We start from the raw sequence: 21,369 nt of genomic DNA, 5'->3' as shown, positions 1-21,369 counted from the left end.
AAAAATTAAGGCATTTACTTCCATTAACAGCATGATGCATGTGGGTCACTTTAATGTGGGAAAAACCTTCACATTGGAGTCTGATTGCGGTTGTATTTAAATGAAAACGTGAATTTTCACACAGAAAAATGTCATCTTAGGTCTGAGGTGACAGGACAAGCTCTTCAGTTTACTTTGGAATCACGTCTCCCAGAGCATTTCCAAGTCATATGTGTTTCTTTTCGCCTGTTGTTAATCATGTTCTTTCTAATTTTGTGCATGGATCCAGGCATTTATTCTTAGTGCATCTTTTTTGTTCATTTCAGTGTTTTGTTTTTTTAGTGTTTCAGTATTTCTGCTTTGTTTTTGTGGCAATTTCTGGTCATTTTTGTGGCTGTTTTGTGAACATTTGCATCAGTTTGATATTTCAGTAGAGCTCTGTCAGTCTCTGAACTCTACTGAACCTTTCTAGGAGACGTGGGCATAAAAAGAAAAGCACAGGACAATCATATTAAACAGAGTTGAGCTGAGGGGTCTTATTCTACCTTCTAATTGTAATTCAGAACCTTTCTCTGTGTTGGAGAAGCAATGAAAGGCCCGCCCACGTTTTAGGTCAACATCCTGAAGGTGAACTCTGTTTTCAACATGGCTGCACACAGTGAGACCTGTTAACATAACCACTGTTTCATTGTTTTTACAGCAGGTAGAAGCTTTCTCTCCAGCAGTGACGTGCACACACAGGGCTGCCTGCACATGAAGTGGTTTGAGAAACAGGATGAAAGACTGGATATCAGTTCCTCATTACGATTCAGTGATTGAGCGCATGAGGACTCCTCTGCCAGCCAGGCCTGGGAGGACCGGCTCCTCGCAGCGGGTCTTTGTCCTCCGGATCGTCCTCGCGGCCCTGGTCAACCTCTCCCAGACTCCTCGGCGGGAGGAACCACTGAGAGGACAGAACAGGGGGAGGGAAGACAGCCGGACTGGAAACCAGAAGAGGACCTGTTCACAGCTGGAGCTGAGGTTTTGTCCCTTCCTGGAATAAATAAGTGGAGTATTATGCAGGTTACATAAGGTGACTTGTTTTTGTCTTTGAAGCATCAGAGCGGTCAGATGGAAAAAAAAAAGTGGGAAAGTGAAAGAAAAGAGGTTTTAATGAGTCCTGGGATGAATGATGGATTAAAGAGAAGCAGCCGGGTGTGGTAAAGCACGTAGCAGTTTATTCATCACGCTCAATCATGACAGAAACACTTCAAAATGATGGAGAGACTTCAGACTCGAAAACAGCTTCAGTCAGAAGATCGAATCAGATCTTAACCTGTTGAACATCTTACAGTCGCAGTAACACTCTCTGCATTTACAGTTATACAAAAAGCCAAATTATAACAATTATATTTGTACTCCTAAGTAAATATTTAAATTATTCTGCAATGTACAGTTTTCAGGCACGTGATAAAATATTGTGCAACATTATTATTATTTTTTTTTTTACTCAATTAAAAAAATATACAAAGAAACAGCAGAATTTGACTGTACACGCATGGCTGATCACACACCTTTAAACCACATGAACTTTAGACATTCAGAGCTCTCATTTACAACAAGAACAAGTCCTTCGACGCTTTGCAGACCGAAGCCAAACCCCAGAACCACAGCGAGTGTGATATAGCCATGAGAAAAAAGCAAGCACTCACAGAAAAGAAGTACCGCGGCCACTGAGAAAGTTTTATTTCTTTTTTTAAACTAAGTTAAGTCTACAGTTGTTCAAACACTCTCACCACACGTCGGTTCAACAGTCACCCTTTTAAGCAAATGCAAAAAACCACCACACGACGGGGGATCTATTTGTGTGGAGATCTACGAGAAGAGCGAACAGACTGACAGAGTGAAGGCGTCACTGCTCAGCTTCACTTCGTGTAAGTCAACATCCCCGTGTGGCACCAACATTTTCAGTCTTCCGTTTTTGTTTTTTTTAATACTGACTGGTAGATTTTATTCTTGAAAAAAAAAAAAAAAGAAAAAAGAAAGGCATGTCAGCTTTTAAAAGCACTGAATGGAGTCTGACCCAACGAGCCCGTTTACATGCACGCTTTAAAATCTGATTTCTGGAGTTATCAGATCAGTGAATCAACATAACGCATGAGTTTTATCAGATTAACATATTTAAGATATGGAAGCATGTATACCCATTAATCTGATTTACTTTTTTTTATTCATTATTTCACTTCTGCACATCTAAAAAAAAAAATTAAAATGAAAGTGACGTGGGAAGATGAAAGACAACAAGTATAACGAGCAGCTCAGAAAGTTGCCCGGACCGCCGATGCTGAGACACGACCAGATGTTTAGAAAGCAACAGGAAGTTTGAGTTGCTCCTGATCGATCGATGACGGCCTGAAACATGTCATTTCTGAAGTGCATGTAAACGTGTCAGATCAGATTACTACGATAATCTGATTACTCCCACTAACTGGATTTTAACTGCCATGTAAACGGGCTCCGTAATCCAAGAAACAGAAGAAAGAATGACTGGTTAGATGGATCAGTGTGATAACAGCAGTCTTTCCAGAGGAGGGTGAAGCGTGACGTCGAGGGTCGGCGAGTCTTTCTCGAGAGGCCGGAGGAGGCCTGGAGGGGAGGAACAGAGTTCACAGGCGGGTCAGGCTGTCGTTACCGTTCTCCAGGTTCTCGTTGCTCTCGTAGCAGCCCGAGTCCCGCGGGGAATCTCCCAGGAGGCCGCGCCTGTCCTGCAGCAGCTTCTCCTGAGAGCCTCCGCACTGGCTGCTGCGCTCCGGGTCGCTGCTCCCTGCAAGGCACAAGACCGCCACCAGGGGGCAGGAGGTCACGGGAAATCATTTCATTTCATATGTTTGGAAATTCACATGAAATATAGAATGTAGGGCTCTGCTATTATGTATTAATGATACGCTGGAAGATGCCAGAAGAGGATTTTTCCATTCCTGTTTGAGCTCACTTTCATGGAAACAATCATGTCCCGTCGGCTCAGATTATCAATCCATCTGTCTCCTCAGTCCACATGGGGCTGCGGTGGTGTTCAGGACAGAGAGAAAACCCTGTAATCCTTATTCCGTTACAACTTCCAGCTCCTCTGAAGGGATCCAGAGCCACTCCCAGACCAACCGGGAGCTATAATCTCTCCAGCCAGTCCTGGACCGGCCCCGAGGCTCCCGCAGCTCAACCCATTCAAAGACGCTTCAGGACTGTTTAACATTAAAAAAAACCCAAAAAACTCTGTGCTTTAAATTGTGCGTATGTGAGAGCAGAACTCACCGTCGTACTCCTGCAGCAGCTCCACGGCGGTGAGCAGCACGGCTCTGTGCTGGGGGTCTCTGATGTTCAGCTCGTCCAGGTCCTCCTCCTCCAGCAGCTTGAACGTGTCCAGATCCTCGTAGCCGTTGAACAGGAAGGTGGGGAGATGCTCCTGTTGAGAAGAGACGACACTCGATGAACAAACTGATCTGTGTTTTATCATTCTCATCGGGTTGTGGGATCATTACTCTGAGGTTGATGCGATCGAGCAGCTCCTCCACGGAGGTGGGTTTGGGCTGCCGGGCCCTCCTCCTCCTGCGAGTCTTTTTGGGCTTCACCTCCTCTTCGTTCAGGACGTCCACATAAATGAACTTGAAAGTGCCGACTTTGCCGTTGAGCATCCCCATCCACGTCCCCATCGGAGGCTTGCTGATGATATCGATGACGTCTCCGCTCTGCAGAGGGACAGAAGGCGACTTTCAGTTTCACCGGAATCAAATATGGATCCGTGTTTGATGTGTGACGGTGAGCCGTTCACCTTCAGTTTGAGCGAGTCTGTGTCGTACGGACTCGGGGTGAAGTCGGTGTGAACCAGCGCTCGTCCACAGAAGGGTCCGCGGTAAGGCAGCTCGTCTTCCTCCCCGTCCTCGGACTTCACGCTCTCTCTGTTGCTGTTGGAGGAGTCGGTGGTTCCCACCGTCTGACCGCCTGGAACAAACACACAATAACTCACACCTGCAGCTCTTCACGGCTCAGTTAGATTAGTCGGCCGTAAATTCAGATGTTTACACTTACTCATTGAACTCTGGCCACTGAGCGAGCTCCTCAGGCTTTCCACCGAGCCTCCAGGCTTCAGCTTGGGCTTCTCCAAAGAGTCGGAGTCGGTGTGAGGAGAGTGAGGGCAGCTGGACGCTCGGTCTGGACTGGACTGAGACACAAACAAAACACAAACTGTCTCATTAATCCTCTCGATGCCGTATGCTGAGAGTGAAGGACAAGTTGGAAAAAATGAATACCTGCTCAGAGACGGAGTTGTAGTATCTCTTGGATATGTGTTTTCTCATGGTTTCCCTCACAGATTTGACCTTCTTGCCCAGTGAAATGCGAGATGTTGGCGGAGACCTGACACCGTCTTTGGCGGCACCATCTCCATCTTTGTTCTGGCTCACAGAGAAAAACAAATGAAACAGATAAGATTCAATTTGGCTGGACACATTACTTTCCAACCACTTTACCATCCATTTTACCCAGCACATCATACCATGCATATATACTGAACTTTATTGCTTTATTTTAATCTTACTCTAATTAAATCTCTGTTCAATTACTACTACTACTTTCTGTGCACATTATGTTTCTGTCATACGTTCTGAATCAAATGCAAAAGAGTGGAAACAGGAGTTGTATCGTACAGCGTCCGAGGTGACTGCGTGCCCCAAGCGGTTATTCAGATCAAATCCTCCAAAACTGCAGGCTCTCTGTGGAAGAAACAGGACAAAAAAAAATGACATGAGCTACTATATACTGATTACATGCTGCAAAGTACTAATTCTGCAAATCACATGTGCTCTATTGCAGTTCTCTGCTGGCATGCACTTATTTATGGAGGATAACAATTAGGCGTAGACTTTTTCCACAAATGTCTACAAAAGCAAAAGGCAATAGTCCGTTATCATTACGACACAGACGCCATCGAGCAGCGCTGAGACTGCGTTGAGTCCTTGGAAAAAACTGGTGTCGAACTGGCAAGACGCACCACCGTGTCCGATGAGCTGCTTACTGTTACATAACTCCGGCTGAAAGGCTTCTCTGTGCTCACCCCGTGGTGGCCGAGGGGGCTGAGGACCTGGTGACGGAGCTCCCCGTCGGTCACCGACCGCGCCAGTTTCGGCCCCTCGTTACTGCATCCCTCCGTTTCCGAGAACGAGGAGCCGCTGCACTCGGCCGCCTCCCCCCGCTCGCCCGGCCCGGCGGCCGCCTGGCGGACGGGGCTGCCGCGCGACTTGCCGAAGGCCTGGGACATCTTGTGGCTGCTGCAGGTGTCGATGCTGCTGGAGGAAGGCGACGTGGTCAGGCTGTCGGAGTCCCGGTCGTAGGTGAGCTGCTCCTGCAGGGCTGAAGCCAGGGAGTCCACGGGACACGCCGCAGGCTTCCTCTGCACGCCTGAATACAGAGAACTGCTGGGATCCCCACAGGGAAGGCCCTCCACATTCATGCTTTCTGAGGGGTCAAAAGAAATTTAAATCAACATTAAACAACATGATTACATTGGATCGTTTTAAAAGTGCCTCCAATCTGCTTAAAATCATGGATTAGACAAACATGATCTGCTTTTAACTGGAATACCTAGCAGAGACTAGTCGAACTAGTGTAAACACATGATAAATACTGCTAATACTCTGTATTCACTGACTGAAATTGTAATTATAATTATTATTATTTTCTTTGGCAAAACAATACATCCTTTAATTTTACAGGCACATAACTGCAACATCATGTCATGTAAATTCACCCAGCAGGATGGTAAAAAGGTCAAACACACTGCATCTTCTGCAGATACTCAATAAAAGCTGTGGTTCACTGTGGTTTCTGTGGCACGCTTAATGATATTTTCGGAGTTTGCACCTTCTGCTTCCGGCTTCCTCGACTCGTCGATCTTGATCAGCTTCTTCTTCACTTTGCGGGTGGAGTTGACCAGTTTATGAAGCCTCTTGAAGGTCACTGCTTCTTCTTGCTCGTTGTCTGAGAGGTCACAGGGCTGATGGGAGAAACCGCAGAGATTTCACTTCCGCAAAAACACTTGGCTATTAAAACAGAAGTTTGCAGGGAAGCATCGTATTGGGTCTGTGCACAAAAAATACGAGCAACAAAAAAACAATATTTTCACACTTTGGCTCTGCACAGACAGATTGAACATGCTCTGACTGACCACAACGGGGATTTTTTTAATTCTCCATTTCTAATAACTCAGTACGTGCTTGAAATGCTGCTGCAGGTCTCGTGTGCAGAAACTATTTGTAGCTGAATACATTTATAGTGCCGAAAACAACACCAGCAAGTTGACAGATTAAAAAATATCTTCGAAACAAAACGCTCATCGCTTTAAAAATATCTTGGCCGTTTCACTGCTGTCGCCTCACCGGTAACAGAATTGATCACGTGTACTTCTAATTCAACGGTTAATAATATCGCAGAATCTATACACCAACAAATTATCTATAAGTTAATAAAACTATTAAAAACTATTAAAAGCAAATTGAGACATCATATGAGTGGGTCTAAAAGAGAAAGTGAGCGACACAGAACTAAGAGAAATAGTCAGCCCATCCAGACGAATCTGAAAAATGTGGCCTGAAGCTGAGCCCTCTAATCACCCCACCCGGGGACAAAAGAGCTGCGGCCGGCATAACACTGCCCTTCGCTGAATCCGCCGCTCGCTGCGGCACAATGGGGGGTTAGCGCTTTGACAGCGATGAATAGACGTACGTCCAGCGTCCCGCGGCCGGAGAGAAGGCCCTGAGCTGCGGGGCTTTAGAGGGGGCCCCGGTTCATCGTTAGGACAGGCGCAGAGCGGCAGAGAGAGGCGCTGTCAACAGCTCGGCGGCCTTGGCACGAGCAGATCGGAGGCTGTCGTTCACGACGCACGGGCCGAGGCGGTGATTCAGCACTAAGACGCCCCCGGAGCTCGGAGACTTACGTTGCAGCTGAGCGCCTCGTTTGCGTTGGGGCTGCAGGGATCGGCCCACTCTGACGCTTCGGACCGACACACGTGTCTGTTTTGGTTCTCGAACTCCTTCAACTGCAAAACAAGAGGACGAGTCTGCTGGTTAATGATGGACTGCTCCTCTCTGTTATGTGCATTCACCAGCTGATCAAACTCCCACCTACATTTAGAGTCATCAGTTAGCCTCAAATACATGAAGAAATTCCATATATGCACAGGAAGAACATGCAAACTGCAAGAGAAGCTTCTAAAACTTTGTTTCTGTAATTCAAAATATCTTCTACTGATTAATTCAACACATTTCTCCAAGGATTCTAATCAGTCACATTCAGTATATCTTTCATATCAGAGTATTGACATGTCAAGTTAGTTTTTTTATTTTCCGAGAGACACATCGTACCCGTGCCAGAGCTTCTTCTATAGAGATCATGTTCTCCTTCACCATCATCATCAGCTGGATGCGCTCTTCATCACTCATGGTAACTTCACTGGCCACGAAGCCGACATCGTCACCTGCGAGAGCACAACAACACAGAGGGTCAAACAGAACTGTTGACCACAGAGTGAGATGTTAACCCAGCATCGGGGGAGCGGAAACCGTGACAGTTACACAAAACACTGATATTCACGAAATCGCACACTTTTTGCAGGCCAGTAGTATCATTCAGGTTTTTGTGCCATTTGTTTTTCCAACTACAGCATGCATCATTTTGACCAGATTTTTGTTTTTTATTTATACTCATTTTAAAATTGTACAAACTAGAAAGGTAAATTATGAAAAAGTCTTCAACAACACTCAAAGGTGAACGCACTCCATCCCAACGAGTTTCCCGAAAAAGTGGAATGACACAAAAAAATAATGTTGAATAGTTTTATGCAGTAGGCTTGTCGTGTTTCATACCTTTGGAAATCTGGCGCAGAACTCCCTTCTGTGACTTTTTGAAACTCTGCCAAAAAGACTTGCCCTTTCTCTTTCCGTCCCATTTTCCTATTGAATACAGAAAATACGACACAAGCTATCTTAGACTGAAGCACAACAATACAGAGTAATACTGAATCAACGCGAGAGCGATTAGAAACACTTTTTCTGCACAAGTATTGTGTAACAGTAACTGGTAGCTTAAACATTTACACCAACTATATGTCACAAAGCAACAAAATACTCATGAAACTTCAACTTACCTCCTGATCCATCATCTGAGCTGGATTTGTGCACAGGAAACCTAAAAGAACAAGGAAGAGACTGAGCTGGACGGAGCTCCAACGCAGCGTCAAACCACTGAGGAGAACAGTACCTGTTGTCCAAAGTTATTTTCTTCATTTTTCCCTTCTAACCCACCATCTCCCTCATCAAATCTTTCTGTTCTCCTGACTTGCGTCAGATTAAAAAGAAAAAAAAAAAAAAGAAAGAAAAAAAGAAGGAAAGCAGAGGAATCAGGGAAGCGGGCTGCGCCTCATGACGCTGGCATCGCAGTGGAGGCAAATCAAAGCAGATGAAGCCGACTGGCTGATGAACAGAGGTCAGCGCTCTGCAGCCATCGCTGCAACAATAGAGCCTTTTTCTGGGGGTTTTGCAGCCACAGCAGCACTAACGTGGCCTCTGCATTCCCCGAACACTTTCACCCTCCTCTCTCTCTCCCTCCTCTCCCTCTCTCTCTCTCTCTCTGAGGCCGTTTGCTGTGTGTGTTTGTGGTTTTACCTCAGCTCTCGCTCATCTGACACCAGGCTGTGGTGATTCAGTGTGACACATTACAAACACTTCTCTTACTCTACATGAGAAGGAAAATGCATTTAAATATTTAGAGTTCTTAAACAGATTAAACCAGCTTTGCTTTCCTGTTTGCTAAAACTAATTTGAAAGGTTATTCAACAGTTCATTTATATGCTCATATTTTTAGAAAGGCTGATATAGAGACTGTAGATCCTGTATGATTACAATCAGCAACATTTTAAAGCCTCCAAATGTTAATACATAGTAAATGTTGACATTTTACATTGTGTTTTCTGTTGCTCACACTGGTCACAGAAACCTCACACTTCAAAATACAAACAATATCAAATTAAGATTTTGTTCAAGCAACAACGTTTAGACACAAATATGTGAGGCAATGTCTGGATTAGCAAGACTGATGGGAAAACAGTGTGCAACAGTATGCAGTGATCCCACTAGGGGGCAGTTTAGGTTTTATGTTCAAACATGAGTCACACAGGGAGTCTAAATAATGCTGTCCAATTCACAAAATTAGTAAAGTAGGAAATTGCTCAATATCCGTTTTCAAAGTGTCGCCGTGTCTCTTTAACAAATGCAAATGACTCAATGTGCTGCTGAGTCATGATTTGTAGCTTCAATCCATCTCTCCAAAGACAAGAGGTGACTAATTGTTGAATCCCGAAAGAAAAACAATGGCAGGAAGGAAGGAGGTTCGGGGGTCAAACAGAAATGCCTCATAAATGAGTCTTTGGGGCAACAGGAAACAAAGGAAATGCACGTGTGGAGAGCGGAGATAATACAGGAGCAATCAAGGTCCAGCGAATCAGAGAACCATCAAAAAGCTTCACTGAAGCAAGAAATCTCAACAAAATACTAACTCCAGACATATTTAAGAAGTCACAGAAGTCCTGTTCTTCTCCTGAATGACTAAACTTTTCTGGAGCCCGGGCTGTGAAAACGCCTCCGATACAAGAGGAGCATGCTGGATGTGTGTTTAGATGTGTGTGTAGTGACTGGGCTACTCGCTCACCTCCTCTCTGTCTCTGGAGTCGACGTGTTGCTGCTGAGTCCCAGAGATTCCTTCAAAAGGGAAACATTGTAGACGCGAGCACATTGCAGTCAGCATCATTCACAAACGTTGTCATTTGTTCCTCACGGTCATTTAAACTCTGTTCCTTTCCCATGAGCCACTACAGCTTGCGACATTCTCTATTTGTGTGCACCCCTTCATGGCTGTCAGCGACAATTATATGATTCTGAGGAGAGTGACGATTACACCGTTACTCGGCGTGTTATCAGCCTGTCTGCTGACGAACAGGAGAGGAAGAAGTGTCCTCCTCTGGGGGTCTGACACACTCGGAGCGGGACACTCACCTGGATCTGAGAGCGCAGCTGCACTGATGTGGCCACTGAGTCAATCTTTCCCTGCAGAACGCAGGCAGAGGTAAATTATAATGTCATCATACCATAAAAACAGACATAATAATAATTTAGCCGTGGCAGTGAATCAGCTGACCCACATTATGGAACAACACCAGTTGTGTGTCACCGGTCGTGTTCTCGCCCACTGCTGCACACTGCAAGTAAATCACCCTTTGAAAACGAGCAAAATAAATGAAATCAATGTGTTTAAGGCCTGCAATGAGTGGGAAAAGACAACTTGTAATTTTTTCATCATGTCTAGACTATTCGAAGCAGCAAGATCCTAAGAATAGCAGGAAAACACATACTGGACTCTTGTATCACATTGTTTTTCATAGATGATCAGTTTGTTCCAGCATGAAGCTCAATTGGACCTCAATTAATTAAAATGACCCCAAAATAACATCAAAACAACAACAGCTCTAAATGATTCTCTTTGTTTAAATGCAAAGTGGTGCAACTGCTGCATGAAAACATCGACATTATAATTATTATATTATAATTATTATAATTAACCTTTCACAAGCCTGAAATAAGCTCAACAAAAAAAAAAGCACATTTTAACAATTTGCTTTTGTTTTAATGCAACTGCCTCTTAAATCTCAATCATTTTCTTTTCCATTTAGTCCACAGTACATCTCATCTTCAGCTGTCCTGGACAGACTTAAAGCCGGTCCACATGTACAGTCTGATCTCTCCGGCGAGTCCTGGGCCGACCTCGGGGCCTCCTCCCAGCCGGCCGACCCGGCAGACCTCAGACCAGAGGTGACCAGAGGGAACGTGATCAGAAGTCTCAACCACCTCAAAGACTCCTCCCAGCCTCATTTACTTTGAGTTTCTCCCGGGTGATCGAGCTCCTCTCTCTAGAAACCTAATTTCAGCCGCTTATATTCATGATGTTTTTATCACAGTCATGACGATAAGTGACACAGAGTTGATGTTTCAATATATACTTTTCAATAAAACCCCTTATTCGAAACAACCTGCTGATGGATCCATTTGACAGAAACAATTTTCCCAATTTCATTAGATCCTCTTCATCTTTCACTGTTTCTGCTTTCACCTTGTCATGAAACTGTCTCTGCTCACAGTCAGGATTTGGTTCCATTTAACTACAACTCTCTGTTCTGTATTTTCTTTTTGTTGTTTTGGCCAAAGTGTGCTCGTAGTATGTTGTTTACACCCTTAATTCTCATTTTCATCATCATGGTAGCTATTATTGCAGCCTCTGCTGTCACTTCTATGATTGCTCTCGAGGACGAGACGCCTCTCAAGAGGTTTTTTCTTTAAAACACACTTTTAAAACACACAAGGAACCACATATTAAAGGGACGATTTTAGAAGTGAGGAAAACTGCTTATTTGCTTGCATGCTGAGCGTTTGATGAGAAAATCAATATGACTCATGTCTGTATCGAGCGAGAGTCCCCAGCCTGTGTAAACAAACATGTAATTAGTTGGTAATTGGGTTGTGAAAGTGCAGATAGGCAGATTTTCTCACCTTCTGACTGAGCAAGATCGAGTGCTTCCAGTATTTATGCAAAGCTTTACTACTTGTTAGTTAAAACTGAAGGGACAGATGTGAGAGGGACATTTATCTTCTCATCTAAAGTCCTTCAAGATGACGAGATAAAATGAATTAATGGGAAGAAGATAAGAAAAAGAAGCCAGTGCCGATGAGATTACGTACCAGCTCTGCATCGTGCTCCACTTTGCGTCTCCTGAGCTCCTCCATCCTTTCACACACGTCACTGAGGGAGGTGCCGTAATACTGAGAGTACTCCTGGGCCAGGTCATCAAGGTTCCCTACCGAGCCGTCCTGCAAGAGATAAAGAGGGAGTCAAACATTTGGAAAACGACACCCCGCAGAGAGCCGAGAGAGATGCCAGACGGGAGGCAAACGCAGAGAACACTGCGAGCGCTCGGCTGATAAGCCATTGTTTCAAGCTTTTACCACTGTCACCAGCAACAAAGGCGTCCAGGAAGCCCTGAGATAAAGCTCCAGGACAGAGGACGAATCAGGGCCGGCCAGCCGTGCTTCGATCTTCAGCGCTCTGGTGTCTTCCTGCGGCCCGACCCCCGCTCACCTCCCCGGGCCCGACCCCCGGGCCACGAGAGGCACGGCGTGACGCAGATGCAACGCTCGCCGAGCTCTCACAGCCGTCAAGACCGGACTGAAGAGGCCACAGTTCAGTCTACCGTAAATCACAAGGAGCTGAAGCACTCGGTCGGAGGAGCTCACCCTCCTGGACGTAACCTCTTCTCGCTTCCGTCCATTGTGAAACCTGAATGTTACGTGCTTTTAGCAAGAACACAAATCACAGACTTTTTGCTGAGGTTTATGATCTCTCAACCTTTGGGATCAGAATCATCACATGGCGAAGCTGTAACCCTAAACCCGCCTGTCAATGAAACACATTGTATTCTTTCATTTCCTTCTTTTCAGGACAGTTCAAACACCGACTGTCATGATCAAGACACTCGGCTGATTAAATTTTGTTGACTATCAATAACACCATCCCGTCGTCCTATCAGTTAGTGTAAATTATCCAGCACATGTTCGTGGCCGGGATTGAATTTTTTTTTTTTTTTTTTTAACTGATGCAATGGTTGGTAGTCTTGCCTCATAAAAGCTCTCATTTTCAAAATTCCAGGCCTTTCTGTGTGGAGTCTGCATGTTCTCTCTGAGCGTGCACTGTTTGGATTTTCTGACTTCCTCTGTGTGTCAGGCTTTTTTCACACTGTCAGCTGCTGTTATGTTTTTATGACATTGGTGGACTTTGTTGGTGGCAAATTCAGAGTATTTCATGTTCCAGGTTTGTTTTTTTTTTGGTGCTTTCAGTCTATATGTCTGTAAATAAAAACGCTATGTCACCATATGATGCTAACTCAGTCTGTGCGGTGGTGAGCAGGAAGCACACAGCGGGTTATTATTAGAGGGGCTTTTTGTTGAAAACAGCTGCCGACCGTGCCTGGAAGTGACTGTACGAGTGTGGGGAGAGTAAACCAGCAGCAAGGCTGCGGGCGCAAAAACCAAAACAATGTAAATGATGCTGCAAAACTCAGTGGTGGTGAGGAGGAGGAGGACTGCTTGGTCAAGTAAGAGTTTTCATCAGGATGAGTAATTTATTTATGACTGAGTAAATATGAACAGACGGAATGACGTATATGAAAAGCCTTGCCTTTGATATTTCTGCCAAATATCAACTAATATAGTTTGCAGCTGAATATGACTCTTCTCTTAAAGTCATAAGGGTGAATTTATTATGTTAGTCTTTTGATCACTGCCTCACGATGCGATGGTTCACTGTTCAAGTCCAGGTTTGAGGGTGTTTCTGATTTTGCATGTTCTCCATGCATGTGTACGGGTTTTTCTTCAGGTACTCTGGTTTCTTCCCACAGTCCAAAAAAACATGCTGGGGCGAGTTGGTGAGTTATCCGTAGGTGTAAATACGTGTCTGTGATTGTTAGTTTCTCTGTCCAAGGCTGAGCCTGCCGGCACACAAAGCTGGAAACACGTCCCACAGTACATCAGTGGGCCGTGTCAGTAACAGCCACACAGTACGTTCATAAACTGCCTCGTGCATCATCGCAAGCGATGATTTTGCTTCCCTCATGCCACCGTGCCCTGAAGGAATGCAAATGTGCCTGCTGAAAACAGTCCTCTGCAGAGAGAAGTAATACTGTGGGCTCACTTGTCTCCGTGTCATGATAGACTGTGACTGGCTCAACTGTCCAGAAAAGAGGCCCATTCATTTGGTAAATGACATGCCCCCGGGTCGAAAGCGGCCCCGAAAATCTGGCCGCCTTTTCATACAGTCAGGAGACGAGGCTGAGAAGCGCTGCACTGTGCCTGGCTGCAGCAGCTCTTCTGCTTCCAACTGTCACTAATCCACATAAACAGCCTATTGTTACGCAGCCACATGATATCGCATCGCCCTGAGTGCTTATCAGTCACGGTGTGTGTATACATCCCGATTACGGACGGATGTAAACACAGCGCAGACGAGCAGAAACTAAAGTGACCCAAATCTTTCAATGAACGATTAGTTTGAGACTCTTTTTTTTGGAAAATTTTGAAAGAGTTCCAGCATGCGCTTTGTATTTGCCCTCAGTCTCTAAATTAATAGTGTCTGAGCCAAAAGTGCAGCATGAGACATCAGCCGCAGCGGCTCGAAAAGGAGAGTGTGGAGTCACATTTCTCAGGCGATGAGCATCTCACGGGCAGACAAAAGATCCACGTGCCCTCAGGGCCTGAAGCACCTAATGAGTGTTTTTACAGTTCCTCTGTCTATTCTCGCATTTTTGAGGAACCAGGCCTGGATCGCTGAAGTATCACTTAAAAGTTTGCTTTCTCTCCTGTCTTGAGTCAGACATGTCTGTATGTCAGTGTGGCAACAGTTAGAAAGATCTAAGAAGTTTTGAAACTTCTCTTTTATGGGAAACTTATCTTGTTATTCAGATGGAGCAGAATTCAAGTCGGCTTCACAGAGAAGTTCTCCTATAGAAACACACATCTGGACTGGTGTGGCTAAGCAGCATTTTTTCCTAACAGACTAATTATCCAATAAAAACTTTATAAGTGTTACAACCCTATTTATCTTGTTTTGTTTTTTTTTTTTCAAAGAATGTATATTTACAGCAATCATATCCAAAATTTAGATGCTAAGGCTTTGCCAAGCGTCATTTAAGCAGAGCCACAACTTAACTTAAAATAAAATGCAACTGAATCACTTTTTGCAGAAAATTACAAGTTTTGAACACCATGCGTAAAAAAAGTGTTGTTTACATCTTCAACAGAGATTGCTGATTTTTTTTTTTTTAACAAAAAAATCACCAGGGAACAAGCCCTGACTTGTCTGAGTGTTTTCTGTTCAATCAAAGTCTTCATCAAACTTACAGCATTAAAACACACAAAGAATGATTCATATTCAAACACCAATCTATCTTTGGAAAAAGTAGCTTTACAAATTAAAAATCCTCCCTTCTTAAATTAAAGCTACCAGCTTTTAACCAGAGGATCACATTCCTTGTGCATATATAAAAATAAACTCACCACAAACCGGCCTCCGGGTGCCAACAACAGCCTTCCAGGAGTTGCTCTTTTAGTTCCGCCACAGATCTGCGAGTGAGAGGCTCGGAGTGTTTGAAACTTAACTCACTTTAGAAAGCTGGAGGACAATACATCCTGGAGTGTAGGGGAGGGGTGCCGGCCTCGCATAAATTAGAGGGAGTTTGGCTGAAGGGAGGCTGGGAGAGGGGGAGGAGGGGATGGGGCAGTTGTAAAGCCAGCATTTGCTGCTGCTGCTGCCGCTGCTGGGTGGGGCGCTCAAGCTCTCTCTCTCGCTCTCTCTCTCTCTCCAGCTGTGGCCCACAGGGACCGTCTGACTCACATGTTCAAATAAACCACGGCCTCGGAGCGCATGAGAGTGTGCCTGCATGTTTATGTCTGTGTGGGGTTAAGACTGAAGTTTCAGGGCAATGCATTTATGAGAGAGGGTGGAGTCCAGGGGAGTCACACACTCCTGGTTCAGGGGCCACATGCATTTCACTTCAGCTTGAGTGGGCCGGACTTGTAAACTAATGCCAAAATAACCTTTAAACCTAAAATTTAAAGTTTTTCTTTGTGGTATATGTGTTGAAAATATTTGTATTTTCAGAAACCCCAAACAATTATTACCGAAAATTAATGCAGTCTCAACATAAAGTTAATTTTAATGATGCGTTTTGAATAGTGCTGTCAGTTTTAATCGCATTGATCGCAATTTAATCGCATTGATCGCAATTAATCGTGATTAATTCATGGAGCGCTGTCAACAATTAACTTTTTTAAAGTTGAGATTAATCGCAATGAAGAATCTAATCCTCATAAATCAGTCCCAATGTCAGGAAAAAAACTATTATCCTCTAGTTCTTTTCTTTGACCCAATTGGCAGACCTCACTGGATTAATCGCGATTAAAACTGACAGCACTAGTTTTGAAACAAAATACATTGAAATTTGAATTAAAAAAATCCTACAGCCGTTCTATTATTCGTGTTTTTACAAACTCACCCTGACAGCATGGCTTTGAGGTTCGTTTGCTTGCAGTGAGGGAGCGAGTTTTATTTTCTCAGCTTGGGTCTCAGTGTTGTGTCGTAGCTTCTACTCTTCAGAAATCTGTTTCGCAAATCCATGTTCTCTCTGAAATTTTTAACATTTCTTCGTTGGCTTCGAGCCTGTTGCGATGTGGCTTTTCCTGTTTCCCAGATCTGTCTATCTATGTAGTATTCACTCTTTCTGAATAGCCCCTATTATGGAGGAAAGAAACATGAATAAAATACAACTTTTTCAAAGAAAATTGCCAACAGCTCACAATCATTCCAGTGGATGGTCAGAGGACAACAAGCTTCCACTTCAACACTGCTCACCAGCAGGTGGCAGCAAATAGCAACAATACATCCATATCATTCAGTGTCTAAGACAGTGTCCCATCAGAGCATGCAAAACTTAATGTGAGAGTTTAAAAGCTCGTTAAAGTGAGACACTATAGGCTGAGTGTCATGTCGTATATTTCTGGAAAACATGGTGAGTTATTCCTCTTCCTCTGCTCACTGGTGCAGCGTGTCGCACGCATCGACACAAGCATCATCTCATATTCTTAAGGTATTAACTCTTGTGACCCCATTTGCCCGTCGTATTAGTCAGTGAGATTAAGAGTGGAGAAGCAACCCTCGCCGCCGGCGCCAGTGATCTTTAATAACTGGCGAGCGACTCCAGACTGGTGAGCATCAAAGAGCAGCGGGGGGTAGCAGGATCAGTCAGATCTGTGGCAGGAGGATGCAGATTACGCTGATCTGCAGATGGATGGAGATGCTGGAGGGATGCGTTCAGGGTGAGGTGCCAAAGGGCTGCGGCTGCTCGAGCCAGAAAGGGCAGTTTTCCGCCTGGCTGCACGGCGGCGGGCCGCTCGTCACCTCGGCGCACAGGAGAGGCCGGAGACGGACGCCGTCCCTCCCTGTCCGCCCGTCTCTTCCTCTGTCATCACTGTCAGGCTCACCGGTGCGGTCTGCGCCAACGTGGAGCGTCTGATCTGAGCTTTGATCCCTGAGGAGATTGTTCTTTGTCTAGAGGATTCATCTGAGTGTCCAGTTCAAAGCCGAAGCATCAATCGACCCCATTTCACAATAGAATATATATGAATATATTTGTTTGTAGTTACTGAGACCCTGTGCACCTTAGCAGGGAGTTTGATCCAGCTGGGATGGGGATGCATGACAAACATTTATTTTCAGAGGAACATTAAGATTTAAACCTCGTTTCCACTTAGACTGCAATAAAAAAGTGCATAAACTAATATTTTTCTTATGAGCCATTCAGTAATGAGATATAGTCAGTTTTCATGTTTTGCATGTCTTCTTGCTCTGTTCTTTACTCCACCTGATCCTCCCCTGATTATACAGACATCTAAAACTCCAGGTTTGTTTGTTGTTTATCTGTTCTGTTAAATCCTGGCTTCACAGCCCGTCCAGTCTGCCTGGACTCCTCGGCAGTGTCACTCGTGTTTCTTCTTGCCAATTTCCCTCCAGGCTTTGGATCTGGCTTCAGTTTAGACTTTGGGTTTTGTTTCCTTTTTTTTTTTTGTGAGAGAAGTTTTGCTTCAGCTTTTTCCACTTCAAACGAAGAATCTCTTTGACGTTCACCCTTGAAGTCTGCATTTGGGTGCATTCTATTTCCAAAACCTACAACACCTGCTCTATCACAATACACCTTGATAGATCAAACTGCAACTAATGCACTGTTTTTTAAGCAGGATTTTACATGATTATTTCTGTGAAGGAGAATCTGAATACACAATCTTTATAAAACAGTATCTTGTATTTCTCCTCTGACTTTACAGATGATTTTCAATGCAGTCAAGAATTTATCTTGGCTTTGAAAATACACATTTTAACCATATTTTATTGATACATTTTAAATCTGCAAGGACTGCTACGGGATTCCAGTGCAGCGTGACATTTAAAATGCTCCAGTGGATGAACTAGAAAAGAAGAAAACGACTCTTTTTTTCCCTTTTAATTCATATTTATTAATACTTCTTTAGATTTTCTTGATCTAAACTGCTTACAAAAACTAAAGTGGAGCAGAAATTCTTCATGGACATGCCTGTAAACACAGCAAAATCCAACAAGAATCTTCCTTGACAATGGTTATGTATCATAACTGGAACATATGTGTGTGAGCTTGTGAGAGTGAGTAGCTTTTTCAGAGCACCCAAGGGCCCGGTCTAGACCGACAGCCGCGGGGGCCCCTAAAGAAAGAAAGCGGGATCAGCGGAGGAGCTTATTCATTCATGTCTGAGCGGCTAAGTGGATTTTGACAAGTCCCAAATGAAGGTTTGATGGGAAGGGCTGAACTGTGACATGCAGGTTGTCAGTCATACACACACACACACACACACACACGCACACAGATGGCACACTGAACACCTGGTCTTGTTTGAACTGCATTAGCGAGGCCGCAAACACGCCGCTCTGCCTCCACTTTTCATTCTGTCAGTCAGTTAGCAAATAACTCTCCGGGCTGACGGAGACAGAGACCGGCCTCGCTGCATGCAAATGACTTTACAGATGCAGCGCTGGCAGGAGATTTCGCGCCTAATTTTTCCGTCTGAACGGCAAAAAAAGGACTTGGAAGTGTTTTAAAGGGACTCAATAAGAACAACAATCTCTGGGCTCAAGCCATGAGGTTAATCGGTGGCTTTAGATTGCCGGTAGATATGGATACGGTTGGACCCGTGATGGACCGATGACCTGATCGGGATGTTCCATGTCCTCACCCGCAGTCAGCAGGGATCGGCTCCTTCACCCTGCGATCGTGTTGGATAAACCACTCTGATGGACAGACGATCATATGTAGTAAAATGTGCAACACAATCCCAGAAGACTAATGGTTGTTTACCAACATTTTGTGGAGAAATTTTCATCATTTCTTTCCAGATGCAACGAAGTGTGCTTTAAACATGAATGTCACTGTGAAGGCGGAACACAACTGGGATGCTCCGGGCTTTTTTTTTTTTAACTCACGAGATGAGCAGTCAGGACTAGGTTTTTCTTTTATATAATTCAACATCTGAGCAAGTGTAAGGTATGATCATCTCCTTCATTTTCATTCTTGAGTTTAGGAGTGGAACTTCAGCCAGAAGTGTTTTTCCTTCACACTATCAAGCTACTGTTAGGCTGACCTTTGACCTTTTGAAGACACCAAACAGACACATTTTGTTTTCTGTGTCTTGGTTGGTAGAGCGGGTCGAGTTGTTGGCCAAGACAGTGTACCACAACTTGGTGGTGAAAGAGTGTGAGCTCCATGCATGGTAGACATCACCCTCTAGTGTGTGAGAGAGAAGGAATGATTGTGTGACTAATCATGTAAGATTTACTGAGACCGCTGACGTGGTAGAATATTCAATATCAGTAAAGTGAGGATATTTACCACTACCATTTCACCAGTTGGTCATTAAATTCAAGTAAACTGCTGAGGTAAATTTCAAGACATTTCTTCACAGTACTCCTCATATCTCATTTTTTCTGAAAGAGATCTACATATAGAAGATAGTTAGTGCTTCTGGGCCGGGCCGTTTCAGGGTTGAAGCATTAAAAGAGGATTAAAACCAAAACTGTGGTCTTCAGGAATTCAGCAAAATATAAAGATCACGTCACAAAAAGAAACCACCCGGAGATCCAGATTAAAAACAGGACGCCAGTGAAACTCTAAAGCAGATTAAGAGGGCAGACAGGAGGCGCAGATCACACCTTTTATCTGCGGTACTAAATCTTCCAAACGCAGTGGGGATTTTAAACATTAGCTGCAAACACACAGGCTGGATTCAGACACAAACTGTTGTCTCCAAAAATCACTGAACTACAAAATGCAGCACCTTTCACATTATGTTTAATCTCCTATCACAGAAGCAACACTGGGAATTATTCTGAAGCTGGTTGTTCCAATTCCCCGAGACATATTAGAATCACAGATCAAAAAGTGCTTCAAATTTCTATTCAGCGACATGAATGTGAACTCTGTGTTGGTTGAACTCCCTCTGGCGGTGTGCTTGTGGCCTGGGCAGCATGCAGCTTGTTCCCATTCTCTGAAGCATGTTTAATTCAGTCGAGCCCCTCCTTAAAATTCACACCTAGGAAGACCGGCTGTATTTCTCAGTCATAAAAGGCCCCATGAATGATTCTGGCCTGGTAGAAAAGCAGCCTGTGGATTGTTCATACTCCTTGGGCCATGTTTAATTCAGAGGTGCTGAAATCACTTCATCTGCCCCACACCCCGCCGCTCGGGGTAATTACCCTTGTGTGGCTGCGCCGCGGCCCCCCTGAGACGCCGCCGCCCGCTGCATTATCAGTGAGGCGGCTCGGCTCGCCCCGCACTGGACCGCGGCGTCCCCCGATCCTCCTCTGAGACACGGCGCGGGAGTCAAGGGCAGCTGTCAATCATGAAATGTAAGATCATGGGGCCTCGGAATGAGGTCGCTCGACACGGCGCAAAAAAAAAAACAAGAGAACTGACCCAATGAGGAGAGAAAATACCCCCGGGGCATTTCTCCTCTCAAACATTTCATGGGAAGAACATGGCAAGGAGAAAGTCACGTCGTGTGAAAAACGCCACGGCACAGCGAGCAGAGGAAGATTAAACCTGTGACCCGTGAGGAGTGTAAATAAATGAATGAAAGAAGAAATAAACACCTGTTGAGACTTTGTTTTCAGTAACAACTTCATATTAAGGCCGTGATCACATTTTACTTTGGTTGACTTTTCATTCACACTTCATGTCAAAGCAAAAGATGGCATATGGAAAGCTTTATTAGCTCTGCAGCTTATGTAACAGGACAGTTTATTTCCACAACAACGCTGCGAGCAGGATTAATGCACCTGGAGGGCGACTGTGGCGGTATTATTTACCAGCTGAGAGTTTAAACTTACGCATCAAGGCGTGAAATGAAGATCAAACCGGAAGCAGACTCTCACGTGTTATTTCATATGCTTTGTTATGTAAAACGAAGCACACGATAGTTGCTTGGAAGCAAACAGAGACTCGCTCCTCAAAGGGTTTTCACCCTCTTGTTGGGTTCGTGCCAGTTTGGATCGCAGCGTTCACGTTTTGAGAAATATCACACCACACCAGAGAGTTTGTTTACACGGAGATACACTTGCCAAGTGTGAACAAAGCTCATCATTCACTGGCTGCTAACAGGCCACAGCGAGGACCTGGTACCCTGAACG

At 44.6% G+C, this 21,369-nt stretch overlaps 1 protein-coding gene across 1 annotated transcript in view; it reads right to left on the bottom strand.

The window, feature by feature from the left end:
• Positions 1–1,179: 1,179 nt before the first annotated feature.
• LOC115406752 (SAM and SH3 domain-containing protein 1-like) overlaps positions 1,180–21,369 on the bottom strand; it is a 44,645-nt gene continuing 24,455 nt past the window's right edge. The window contains exons 2-17 of the mRNA XM_030116971.1: positions 11,793–11,921; positions 10,056–10,106; positions 9,712–9,761; positions 8,153–8,193; positions 7,872–7,958; positions 7,371–7,483; positions 6,944–7,045; positions 5,872–6,004; positions 5,066–5,466; positions 4,659–4,724; positions 4,263–4,406; positions 4,042–4,174; positions 3,785–3,954; positions 3,495–3,701; positions 3,268–3,418; positions 1,180–2,782 (exon numbers count right to left, since the gene is read on the bottom strand). Coding sequence (XP_029972831.1) covers positions 2,625–2,782; positions 3,268–3,418; positions 3,495–3,701; positions 3,785–3,954; positions 4,042–4,174; positions 4,263–4,406; positions 4,659–4,724; positions 5,066–5,466; positions 5,872–6,004; positions 6,944–7,045; positions 7,371–7,483; positions 7,872–7,958; positions 8,153–8,193; positions 9,712–9,761; positions 10,056–10,106; positions 11,793–11,921 — 2,136 coding nt within the window. The 3' untranslated portion in view covers positions 1,180–2,624. The remainder of the gene's footprint in view (positions 2,783–3,267; positions 3,419–3,494; positions 3,702–3,784; positions 3,955–4,041; positions 4,175–4,262; positions 4,407–4,658; positions 4,725–5,065; positions 5,467–5,871; positions 6,005–6,943; positions 7,046–7,370; positions 7,484–7,871; positions 7,959–8,152; positions 8,194–9,711; positions 9,762–10,055; positions 10,107–11,792; positions 11,922–21,369) is intronic.

Source organism: Salarias fasciatus, chromosome 19 (genome assembly GCF_902148845.1).
Source record: "Salarias fasciatus chromosome 19, fSalaFa1.1, whole genome shotgun sequence".
Taxonomy (NCBI): domain Eukaryota; kingdom Metazoa; phylum Chordata; class Actinopteri; order Blenniiformes; family Blenniidae; genus Salarias; species Salarias fasciatus.
The sequence above is the reverse complement of the archived record's forward strand: the minus strand, read 5'-3'. Positions and strand labels throughout refer to the sequence as shown.